This window comes from Macaca mulatta, chromosome 19 (assembly GCF_049350105.2).
Source record: "Macaca mulatta isolate MMU2019108-1 chromosome 19, T2T-MMU8v2.0, whole genome shotgun sequence".
In the NCBI taxonomy this organism is placed as follows: Eukaryota; Metazoa; Chordata; class Mammalia; order Primates; family Cercopithecidae; genus Macaca; species Macaca mulatta.
The window spans coordinates 52,898,739-52,910,837 of record NC_133424.1 but is presented as its reverse complement, the minus strand read 5'-3'; the positions used below and the strand labels follow the sequence as shown (position 1 = coordinate 52,910,837).

The window sequence follows — 12,099 nt, the reverse complement described above, 5'->3', positions numbered from 1 at the left end:
TGGCCAATACTTTTTTTTGAGACGGAGTCTCCTCTGTCGCCCAGGCTGGAGTGCAGTGGCCGGATCTCAGCTCACTGCAAGCTCCGCCTCCCGGGTTCACGCCATTCTCCTGCCTCAGCCTCCTGAGTAGCTGGGACTACAGGCGCTCGCCACCTTGCCCGGCTAGTTTTTTGTATTTTTTTAGTAGAGACGGGGTTTCACCGTGTTCGCCAGGATGGTCTCGATCTCCTGACCTCATGATCCGCCCGTCTCAGCCTCCCAAAGTGCTGGGATTACAGGCTTGAGCCACCGCGCCCGGCTCAGGCCAATACTTCTTAAACTCTTATGCCTTACATTTGGGGACTGCCAACTGACTGTCCAGCAGCAGAGCTACTCAGAGCCAAGGCTCTCCATGGCATCTTGTCCAGTCTCTCAGGAGTTAGCAGAGTTACACACGAGAGGAAGGCTTAGCGGGGAGTAAGGTGCACAGGGTTACATGGGATTAGGGGCAGAGTTGTGATTTAAACTCAAGTAGTTTGAACTTTAAAACCCAGGCTCGGCCCTTTTCAGGAAATGGGTCAGATCCCAGGAATAATTTGGACAGGGGAATCCTGGGAGGTATTGGCCAAACCAGTTTAGTCTTCCCAGCTGGGAGGGACATCTGGTCACAGGGGGCCCTAAGAGGTTCTTTCCTGGCTTGCCCCCCCAGGGGTTGGACAGCTAGCTGCCCACTGGGCACCATTTGGATCTGCCAGCCTGACCAGGTGCCCAATCACGGGCGGAGACCACATCCTACTTGTGTGCAGGACTGCCAAGGTTGGGCAGCCCCCATGTGGCCACCCTAGGAACTCAACTGATGCAGAGGGATCCGCTTCCACCAGCTTCCTACCACTGCCACTCTCAGTGGGCTGGAAGACTGCCCAGATGCAGAGTGAAGGCTCAAGGAACATCCAGCCAGTGCAGGCAGCGAAGGTCAGTTTGCAGTGGAGGCTCCCTGGTGGTCTGTCCTTTTCCACCTTCCAGGGAATAACATGAACCCTGGGCCCTCTTGCTTTACTCCAGCGGAAGCCACCTCTGCAGCCCAGGCCCAGCTGAGGTCACAGCTTACACAGCCATCCTTTCGTTTCTCACTTTCTGAGAATTGCAAAGACAGGATGTGGGGGCAGTGAGCCGCAAGGGCCCCTGGGTCCTTCCTCCAAACCCAGATGGGAACTGTTTGACCTGGGAAGGCCCTACTGGCTGCCGGGTACACAGCCACCCAATCACCCTGCACCCTCTCACCCAAGGGAAGGGAGGAGGCGCCTCTTCCTCATGCCCCTGAAGAAAATCAAAAGACCCAAACCAGACCAGGCGCAGTGGCTCACACCTGTAATCCCAGCACTTTGGGAGGCTGAGGCAGGAGTTATCACTTGAACCCAGAAACCGGATATTGCAGTGAGCTGAGATGGCGTCACTGCACTCCAGCCTGGGCAATAGAGCAAGAGACTCAAAAAAGAGACCCAGACCAGGATTACGAATGAGGCAATTTATTAATCCAGCATGGTTTGTTCTAATGCTTCTTGTTGGCAGCTGCCACCTGTGGGAAAAGATGGAAGAATAAAAGTTAGTCAAGGGGGTCTCTGCTGGGGCACTCTGTAACAGCTACCTACTACCCACCAGAAGTGGGCACCCTGATTTGTGGTTTCAAATGCATCTATGCCATCTAATTCTCACTGTGGGTATTTCCCCATTTCACAGACGCGGAAACTGGGTCTCAAGGGAGTGGCTGGGCACAGTGGCTCACACCTTTAATCCCAGCACTCTGTAAGGCTGAGGCAGGTGGATCACCTGAGGTCTAGGGTTCAAGACCAGCCTGACCAATATGGTGAAACCCTCTCCGCTAAAAATATAAAAACTAGCTGGGTGTGGTGGCATGTGCCTGTAGTCCCAGCTACTCGGGAAGCTGAGACAGGAGAACTGCCTGAACCCGGGTGGCAGAGGTTGCAGTGAGCTGAGATCGCGCCACCGCACTCCAGCCTGGGCGACAGAGCAAGATTCTGTCTCAAAAGAGAAGGGAGTGGCGGAGTGGAGTCCACTGGGAGAGCTTCTCCTCCTTCCAGGCCACCCCCAACTCCTAGAGAGCTGACACCTTCCATTCTTTTGTGACACCTGACTAAAATACTCCAAGGCTCATAGCATGCCTGAGTCAGTGATACAGAATTGAGCTCATGCCAGGCTCTGGGTACTCCTGCTGTACTATAGCTCGCTGACTCCTCACTACCATGCTTGAGGCGGCCAAGGGTAGATTTTGGCCGCAGGGAGGCCAAGACAGGAGACTGTGGCACCGGGGTGTGGCCGCTCTGCCCCAGGGTGTCAGCCAGCCAGGATCTGAATGGAGACCTGGGTTCTGAACCTGCCCCACTATCTCCACCTCTCCCAAGCAGCCCATGTGATGCTCAGTATGCACGAGGACTAAGGGGAAACAGCGCAGGCTGACCCGGGGAGGGGGAGTCATCTGCGGGTACAGCTATGCCCAGTGGCACCTGGGCTGGAGTTCCCTCCGAGTTTTTTTTTTTTTTGAGACTGAGTTTCGCTCTTGTTGCCCAGGCTGGGGAGCAATGGCGTGATCTTGGCTCACCGCAACCTCCGCCTCCTGGGTTCAAGCGATTCTTGTGCCTCAGCCTCCCAAGTAGCTGGGATTACAGGCGTGTGCCATCATGTCTGGCTAATTTTGTATTTTTACTAGAGACGGGGTTTCTCCATGTTGGTCAGAATGGTCTTGAACTCCTGACCTCAGATAAATCACCTGCCTCGGCCTCCCAAAGTGCTGGGATTACAGGGGTGAGACACCGCAGCCAGCCTGCCTCCAAGTTTCTAAGCAGCACCAGCAGGAAAGTCAGAACTCTCCTTTCTCCTGTCTTTGGGCAGTGCCCTCCGGAGGAGTCTGACAAAGCATGGGCTTTGGAAATGCTTGGGCAGCGACTAAGGGACCCAACCCCGCCCCAAACGTAAGCCTCACCTGTCCGGCGATTCTGTCCAGATCTCTCTGTCCCTGAGGTGTCAGTTTGCGGCCCCTGTGGGGAGGGAAGGGTCATGCAGGCCCCCGCGAGCACAGGTCCTGTTTTCAGCCCTCTCCCTCCTGGTTGTGAGCCAGGCTTCTCAAGAAGCCACCTGCCGCCAGCCAAGTCCCAGTGAGGGCCTTAGTCAGGTGCATTCTAACGAGGTGGGGGCAGTAGTGGGAGCCCCCCTGGGAGCTGACGGGGTGTCGTTTGTGCAAGCATTAGATCAAAAGCCCCGAAAAATCAATTGGGAAAAGTTAACGAGCAGGCTAATGAAAGCAGACAGTCGCTAAATTACCTTCCTGGAGCCTGGGCTAGTCAGCCAGAGAGGTCGGGGTGAGGCCCCTCGCTGTTCGCTTTGCTGCAGAATCCCCTGCTGCCAGCCTCTGATAGGAGAGGCCCGAGGGGTTGGGCAGACTATGCAGGACCAATTCGTTGGGGAAGTGATGACTGGGCCCCAAGGCTGCTCCATCAATGTAGCCCTCCCCACCCTGCTTACCCATCTTGGTCCTTTTCCACCATTTTCAGCCCCTCCAGGGCTTGGAGGACCCGACGAGCCACACTCTTGGAGCCTCGGCTGAAGTGGCTGGGCATGACGCCGTTTCTCTGACGTCCCCCATAGATCTTGGTCATGGAGCCAACCCCAGCGCCACCCCGGAGGTACAGGTGCCGCGCTGTGGAAGCTGGGGGTAGTGTGAGAGACAGATCTGAGTTAAGGGTCTTGATCAAGGTCTCAAGTAAACAATTCCTTGTGTATAAACAGCTAATTCTCACTGTTTTATAAGCGAAACTGAAAACACACACTAACACCCAGAAACTGACAGCTCCCTCTCCTCACCCACCCCCCAGCTAGTTCTTCCTTGACAAGCAGCCCTGCACCCTGGGCGGGCACTCCCACCATCTCCAGGACCAATTTCTTTAGTGGTTACTGTCCCAGCAGCACTGCTATTGAATTGAACCTGAGGTTATGTAGGGGTGGAGCCTAGCTGTGACCATCTCCATGGGCCCCAGAGAAGCAGGAGTGAAGGGATCTATGGCCACTCTCTGGGCCACCTCAGTCTGGAGAGCTCAGGATAACAAGGGCAGGGCAGACACTCCGTGCACTGGATATCCCCAGCTTGGAATGTGTACCAGCCCCTCTGCGGACACAGGGAAGGCTGGCTTGGGCAAGTCCCTGGTCCACCCCAGCCAGCCTCCTTGCCTGCAAAAAAAGCTCTGTAAAATCCAGTTGAGACACCAGCCTCCCCAGAAATGCTTGCACGCTTCTATTAACTGGAGCACACATCTGCCAGGCCCCGTGCCAAGTGCTTTTCAATCTCTCCACCCCGCTTCACCTGAGGGCCAGGAGGTTACTGTGAGGACTCAACGGGTGTGTCAACTGCTACTCTCCTTTAAAGACGGAAACCAAGGCGCCAGAGGGTACTCACTGGCTCCATGTCACACAGCTCTGGAGGCACTGCCCTGTCCTGCCACTGTGATGGCACTGGGGCCCACATGCAGGAAGCATCCAGATTTCAGCCACCACATGGTCCTACCTAGGTCTGGAGCTCAGAGCAGTCTGGTTTGTTCCTGGGACCCAGAGATCAGGCAAGTTGGTCTGAGTCTGCTCAAGTGACTTCTGTCCTCTAGTTCTAAAGATCAAGTGGGGGGAATTGGGGGTGCTTCCGTAATTGCCAAGTGCCAGGCAGTATTCTGTGTGGGGTGGGCTGCTCCTGCCCAGAAATGGTTCTTGCACACCGCTTGTTACCAGCCCCCTCCTGCCCTAAGATCAAGTCTAGATATGGCCAGCCCTCCATATCCACAGACTCAACCAAGGGTGGATCAAAAATATTCAGGGGAAAAACACTACAATTAAAAACAGTGTAACAATTATTTACATGGCATTAGTGCTTTTTATTTCTTAAATAAAAAAAAAAAAAGGGCCTCATTCTGTCACCCAGGCTGGAGTGTTATGGTGTGATCATAGCTCACTGCAGCCTCGAACTCCTGGGCTTAAGCAATCCTCTTGCCTCAGCCTCCTAAGTAGCTGGGACTACAAGTGTGTGCCATGTCTGGCCTGTATTAATCTATAAGTAATCTACACATGATTTAAAATATATGGGATCAGGCCAGGCGCAGTGGCTCACGCCTGTAATCCCACCACTTTGGGAGGCTGAGGCGGGAGAATCACTTGAGGTCAGGAATTCGAGACCAGCCTGGCCAACATGGTGAAACCCCATCTCTACTGAAATTACAAGAAATTAGCCAGGTGTGGTGGCACACCCCCTGTAACCCCAGCTACTTGGGAGGCCGAGGCAGGAGAATCACTTGGACCTGAGAGGCAAAGGTTGCAGTTAGCCAAGATCATGCCACTGCACTCCAGCCTGGGCGACAGAGTGAGATTCTGTCTCAAAAGTAAAACATCTACATAGGATATATGCAAATATTATACTTTTTTTTTTTTTTTTTGAGACAGAGCATCATTCTGTCACCCAGGCTGGAGTGCAGTGATAATAGCTCACTGCAGTTTTGACCTCCTGAATAGTCGGGACTACAGGCGCTGCCACCACGCGCAGCTAACTTGTGAAGAGACCCGGTTCTGCCACGTTGCTCTGGCTGAACTCCTGGAGTCAAGTGATCTGCCCATCTTGGCCTCCCAAAGTGCTGGGATTACAGGTGTCACTGTGCCGGCCCCGATATCATTTTTTTGAGATGGAGTCTCGCTCTCTTGCCCAGGCTGGAGTGCAGTGGTGCCATCTCAGCTCACTGCAAGCTCCGCCTCCTGGGTTCACGCCATTCTCCTGCCTCAGCCTCCAGAGTAGCTGGCGCCTGCCACCACGCCTGGCTAATTTTTTTGTATTTTTAGTAGAGACGGGATTTCACCGTGTTAGCCAGGATGGTCTCTATCTCCTGGACTCGTGATCCGCCCACCTCAGCCTCCCAAAGTGCTGGTTATATAGGCTTGAGCCACCGCACCTGGCCTCCAGCCCTGATATTATACCATTTTATATTAAGAATGAGCATCTGTGGACTTGGGTATTGGGGTTCATCCTGGAACCAATCCCCAGCTGAGACAGTACAACCATGCTCTGCTGGGGGCCAAGAGCACAGCCCTGCTGCTGTCTCACTACCTCTGGCATCTGCTCACTTTAAAATCCCCACCTCACTCCAGGACCTACTCCCTACGCCACTGCCTGGTAATAAGTGCCCATAACCAGGACCAATAGACAGACTCACTTGGCATAAGCCACCCCCCACAATCTTTCTGCCACAGAGTGACATCACTGGAAACCTCCACCCTTTCAGACCAGCTCAAATGCCCAGCAGCTGCTGCCATCCCTCTGGGCCCTATAGTTGGTTGGCTGTGCCCTGGGGCTCTGGGCGGAGAGCTGCTCTCCCATTTGAACTACAGTACCCAGGACTGGGGAAAGCAGAATAGCTTTTCCTGTTATCTTGCCTTTTTTTTTTGGAGACGGAGTCTTGCTCTGCCCAGGCTGGAGTGCAGTGGCATGATCTAGGCTCACTGCAAGTTCCGCCTCCTGGGTTCACATCATTCTCTTGCCTCAGCCTCCTGAGTAGCTGGGACTACAGGCACCCGCCACCACGCCCGGCTGATTTCTTTTTTTTTTTTGTAGTTTTAGTAGAGATGGGGTTTCACCACGTTAGCCAGGATGGTCTCGATCTCCTGACCTCATGATCTTCCTGCCTTGGTCTCCCAAAGTGCTGGGATTACAGGCATGAACCACCGCACCTGGCCCGTTATCTTGCTTTTTAAGAGTAAGGCACACACTCCTAAACACAGAGATGCCCAAAGAAGCTGTGCACCAGAAATGGGACACTCACCCTCAGTCTTGTTGGGTTGGGACCAGCATCCAGAGCTGTCAGACAGGGGCTTGAATCCTAACACTGTTCTTCCTCAGGAGGGACACAGGACCCACCCATCCTCCAGGTGGTTTGTGTTGTGGTACTAAAGGAGACACTTAAAGCTTGAGCATAGTGACTGGCAGAGAACAAGCTCTCATAAAGCCTATTAGGTTTTTTTTTTTTTTGAGACAGAGTCTGGCTCTGTTGCCCAGGCTGGAGTGCAGTGGTGTGATCTCAGGCTTACTGCAACCTCTGCCTCCGGGGTTCAAGCAATTCTTCTTCTGTCTCAGCCTCCCGAGTAGCTGGGGCTAGAGGCACCTGCCACCACACCCGGCTAAATTTTGTATTTTTAGCAGAGATGGGCTTTCACCATGTTGTCCAGGAGGGTCTTGATCTCCTGACCTCAAGTGCTCCGCCGGCCTCGGCCTCCCAAAGGCCTATTAGGTTCTTTATTGGAGGCTTAAATTTTTCTTAAGGCTGTATAAAAACCTTTTAGCACGGAGAACCTTGGTCAGATAGTACAAGCGCCTCCCTTGCTATCCCAGTTCATGCTAATTATTTTTTTCTGACCCACTAGAAGGGAGAGGGTTATTAACTTCACAAATTGGAAAATGTAAGAGTTGAAATGCTGCGTTCTATTAAAACACTGACCTTTTTCCTCAACCCCTAGAGACCCAGGTTCCAGCATCACCTTTTGAAGTGGAGCTGCACAAATCCAGGCCACCCTAGCTGGTACTCATGAGGGCCAATTGCGAGCAAGGTGCTGTCACAAATAGGTTCTCCTCCAGTTCCTTCACACTAGAGGCCTTCTGCTCCTCTGCAGTGTGCATTCTTGGGATGGCAACCCACGCCTCTCAGGAACCCCTGTCCAGGAATCACCCCGTACCTGGAACTGTAACGGAGGCTGCCCCTCTCCACTCTACTGTGAGTTCACGGTCAAGGGAGAGCAGTTGTGTTCCTGCTACACCAAGAGGGAGGGTCCCTCTGGACTTGAGCATGGGGCAACCACCAAGCACAGCGTCTCAGGAGTCATCACAGCTCAGCAAAGTCCAGACCGTGGTCCCATCCCGACCTACTGAGTCAAACGCAGGGAAGAACTCCTCCCCCAGCACAGCCTAGCTGACCCTTCTCTGCCGAACTTGTAAGAAACCACTTTCCTGACCTTGATTCACCTCTTAACTCACTTCTGCGATGCCTCCCAGATCTCATTATTTCTACTATCACAGCACAAGTGGGTGCCCAGCTCCACGAAGGAGCCAGAGATGGACCAGCCTCCAACCTACAAGAAATATTTTCAGGCATCCCAATTCAGTGGCTGCTCTCAGACGCACACCAGGACACCAAACGTCCCCATCTTCAGCAGGTCCTTCAGAGAATTAAGACAGCAAGAGGCTTATCCAGACAGATGTGGGAGCTCATGCCTGTAATCCCAGCACTTTGGGACGCTGAGGCAGGCAGATCACAAGGTCAAGAGATCGAGAGCATCCTGGCCAACATGGTGAAACCCCGCCTCTACTAAAAATACAAAAATTAGTTGGGTGTGGTGGTGGGCGCCTGTAGTCCCAGCTACTTAGGAGGCTGAGGCAGGAGAATTGCTTGAACCTGGGAGGAAGAGGTTGCAGTGATCCGAGACGGCGCCACTGTACTCTAGTCTGGTGACAGAGCAAGACTCTCTCTCAAAAAAGGCTGTCCCAGGGCTACACTGCACCACCCCCTTCACAAAGACCCATGGCGGCCATCCCTTGAACGTCCAGTGAGAGCAAGTCTTTGCGGTTCTTCCTCTACCTTGCCCTGCCCCTACAGCTCTGCTCCATTTCCAGACCACCCTCAGGAGGGCCCCATCTTCTGCCATGGGCCTCTTTACCCCTAAACCCCAGGATTAAGACCTGTCTACCTCACACTCATTCCTACAGGTCTACATAATTTGGCCCTGCTCAGCAGGGCCACAGCTTTAGCACACTGTAGCCTCAAATCTGACGGAGCCAGACTCTGTGAGTAGAAAAAAAGGGAATATAGCAGGGAACCTAGTTTTGGACAGAGCCGCCCTGCCAAGCCCTCCCAGGGTGACTTGCTGCAAGTCACTTTGCCTGTCTGCACCTCACCTTCCTCTTTGGTAAAACAGATCACTCCCATGACTAGTATAAGCTGATTGCCAAACTGGGTGGAACATGTTAAACTCTAGAATAGAGGCTGGTAAACTTTGCCTGTAATCCCGGTGCTTTGGGAGGCTGAGGCAGGAGGGCTACTTGAGCTTGGGAGTTCAACATACCGAGACTCCATCTCTACAAATAAAAAAAATTAGCTAGGCATGGTGACTGGTAGGCACCTATAGTCCCAGCTACATAGGAGGGTGGGGCAGGAGGATCACTTGAGCCCAGGAGGCTGCAGTGAGCTATAATTGTGCCACTGCACTCCAACCTGGGTGACAGGGCTAGACCCTGTCCCTGAAAATAAATAATAAAGGGTCAGGTAGGAAATATTTCAGGCTTGGTAGGCTACAGCTTCTGCCACAACTACAATTCTACCCTTGTGTATGTAAATACACGGGGGTGGCTATATCCCAACAAAAATATACATGATAAGCCTCTGGTCTACCACACAACCATCCTATGCTGCAAGGACAGCTTGGGCAAGTGAGGTGAAAAAGGGGCTTTTGGGGTACTCCAAGTAACAGAGACCAGTAGGCAGGCAGAAGATGCACATCCTGCCTGAAGTTTCCAGGCAGGGCCACTGTGGGCTGCAACCGACCACAGCAACTCTACCATGACCAGCAGATGCAACTATGTTTATTATCCAAGGTCTTAATCCCTCCCCAGGTTAAAAAAAAAAAAAAAGTACGAAAGACATATACAGTCCTACTTTGGAGGTATTTGGTATGTGCAAAATATGTGTCTTCATCCCAGCAAATGAGAAATGCTATGAGATTATTTTTCCTAATCCTAGATCCAAAGCTGCTTTGACCTACTGACCCTTGAGGCACTGCCAAAGCAAGATGGGGGGACAGGTGGAAGGGATATGTCTCTTCCAGGCCTTGTCACTGCTGTGCGCCCAGGAAAATCAGCTTCTCTCCATCAGCCCCATCGTCTGTCTAAAAAGAACGGTGGGTAGGTGAGATGCCAGCAACCCTACCCACCGCGGCAAGTTCATCTTTCAGTCCTCAGAGACCGTGGCTTGAGTTATGCTGGTCCTCTGTGCCCTCTCCATGGCCTGAAAGACTGGGCTGCATGGCCATTTGAGGCACAAGTGTACCACCGATCTACAAAATGCTTCATATTCTGAAGGGCCAAGCAACCTGTACCAAGGCCAACTCTTCAGGGTCATTGAGGACTTCCAAACCCTGCTTCTCACCTACTCCTGCTTCCAAACCCTGCTTCCACCTATCTGGAGACAAGCCGCGGTCAGGATGGAGCCCCCACTTCACAGAGAGAGGTTTAAGATTGGAGAGGTGGAGGCCCCTCAGTGGAGGTCCGCGCTGAAGCTGTCACCTTGACATAACACAGTACTACCACCGCCCACCCTGTTGGGTCTTCCTGACAGTTAAGATTTAGTGAGTACTGAAACGTCAAGACACGTGAGAACTAACACTAGTCAAGGACTAGTGTTGTTACTGGAAGATCGAAAAGAGATGGGGCTGGCACGAGGTCGCAGAGTGTCCATAAGGTCAGAAGTCAAGATTTAAAGTGAAGACTGACCTGACCAGATCTCCAACCATTTAGTTAGCAACAACCTGTTCGAGACATGGAGAAGGCCATGTCTGAGCAATAGTAAAGATAACTGACTTTTTCCTGAATAACTGTTATGCAACAAACACGTTCTAAACACTCTGTTTTAAATTCATTCAATCCTCGCAATACTCTCATACTGGTACAATAATTGGTCCCATTTTGGGGATGCGAAAGTGGAGGCACAGGCAGGTTAACCAACTTGCCAAAGGTCACACAGCCAGATGTAAAAGACGGACCCACACCCACGGGAGTCTGACTCCATGTATATAGGAAGGATTAAACCTTCTGTAAGCAAAATATGAACACTCATCTGTCTCTGGATTTCCCTGAAGCTCAAAGCCACAGGTCCTCCTCTAACAAAGCTCTTAGAATGTAATAAAAACTTGGAGTCATCAAGTTATTGAATGTCATATCACACAAAGCAAGTGACGACCCAACCAAGGGTTTCTCTCCCTCCTGGGGCAGGAAAGAACAGAGGAGACGGGGAAGTACGGTTGGTGCCAGGGGTCACCCAGTTCCCCACTCTCCAGCCAAAGACCCAAGTTCCTCACCAGCTCGTGTGTAGAACCAGTTCTCATCGTAGGGAGCAAGCTCTTTGTGCTTGGCTAGCTTGACGGTGTCGACCCATTCGGGGACTTTCAGCTTCCCGGACCTAAGACCAAAACAGCCAGAAAAGCACGATTCAGTCATCTCCACAAGCTACCCCATATCTCAAACGCCCTCCCCTCAACACAACTATGGTGTGTCCAGAGTACAGAGAGAGGCTGGAACCGGAACACAAGCCAGGCCTGATACTGAAATGAGCCACGGAGGCCCCAAACAAGCCTCCCCTGCCAGGACCGGCAAACACTGGGGCCCGACGGGCAGGGCCAAGGCGATAGCCTCCACCCGCTTTGAACCTCAATCCCCAAACTCACTTTTTGAGGAAGGCTGCCAGAGCTCTGACGAACTCCTGCTGGTTCACGTCTTTTACAGTAACTCCAGGCATCTGCGGGAGAAGGTCAAGCATGTGAACACAAGCCTGGCGGAGACGACTGCCAAGGACCCGGACCCCACCCCACTCCTTTCGCTCCAAGGCATCCTAAACCGGGTTACCCCCGTTACTTCCCACAGCCCCCTCAATGCCGGGCCCCAGCTCCTGCGGGTCCGAAGGAGCTCACCGACGTCCACGGCCGCTTTGGATCGTACTAACAAAGCCCACCCCCACGTGTGAGGATCCTGCGCGAACCCACTCTCCAGCCCTTGGACTCCGCACGCCTCACGCACCCCGCCGCTGCCCCCCAAGGCCCACGCTCGGTTCCCGGATGGCGCTGACCGGGCATGTCCGGGCCTGCCGCTCGCACGTGGCCGCGGCTCCAGGGGGCGGGACGGGCCCGCGCCGGGCGCCTCCGGGCCCTCAGGCACGCGCTCTGAGACTGCGGCGTCCGGCCCTGACGCCTCGCACCCGGTCCAACTCGGAGCACCCGCTTACCGTGCGGCCTCCGCGCTGCCAGCCAGGGGAAAGGGAGCGACGG

At 53.3% G+C, this 12,099-nt stretch overlaps 1 protein-coding gene and 1 long non-coding RNA gene across 6 annotated transcripts; one reads left to right on the top strand and one right to left on the bottom strand.

The window, feature by feature from the left end:
* Positions 1-1,489: 1,489 nt before the first annotated feature.
* RPS19 (ribosomal protein S19) lies at positions 1,490-12,091 on the bottom strand. Of its 5 annotated transcripts, none has more exons than XM_077983118.1 (6): positions 11,901-12,091; positions 11,503-11,573; positions 11,124-11,237; positions 3,517-3,700; positions 2,978-3,032; positions 1,490-1,555 (listed from the first exon to the last, which is right to left on the bottom strand). In XM_077983118.1, the coding sequence occupies exons 2-6, from the start codon at positions 11,571-11,573 to the stop codon at positions 1,509-1,511; spliced, it is 471 nt and encodes a 156-aa protein (XP_077839244.1). In that variant the 5' UTR covers positions 11,901-12,091; the 3' UTR covers positions 1,490-1,508. The 5 variants fall into 5 exon arrangements, 4 of the variants coding, with proteins under 4 accessions (XP_077839244.1, XP_028694736.1, XP_077839243.1 ...); XM_028838903.1 differs by having other exon boundaries at positions 11,137-11,237; XM_077983117.1 differs by having other exon boundaries at positions 12,057-12,091.
* LOC144337555 (uncharacterized) lies at positions 4,994-8,113 on the top strand. The gene is made up of 2 exons (XR_013410762.1): positions 4,994-6,636; positions 7,214-8,113. It is a non-coding gene; the product is annotated as an uncharacterized LOC144337555 (long non-coding RNA).
* Positions 12,092-12,099: the final 8 nt, after the last annotated feature.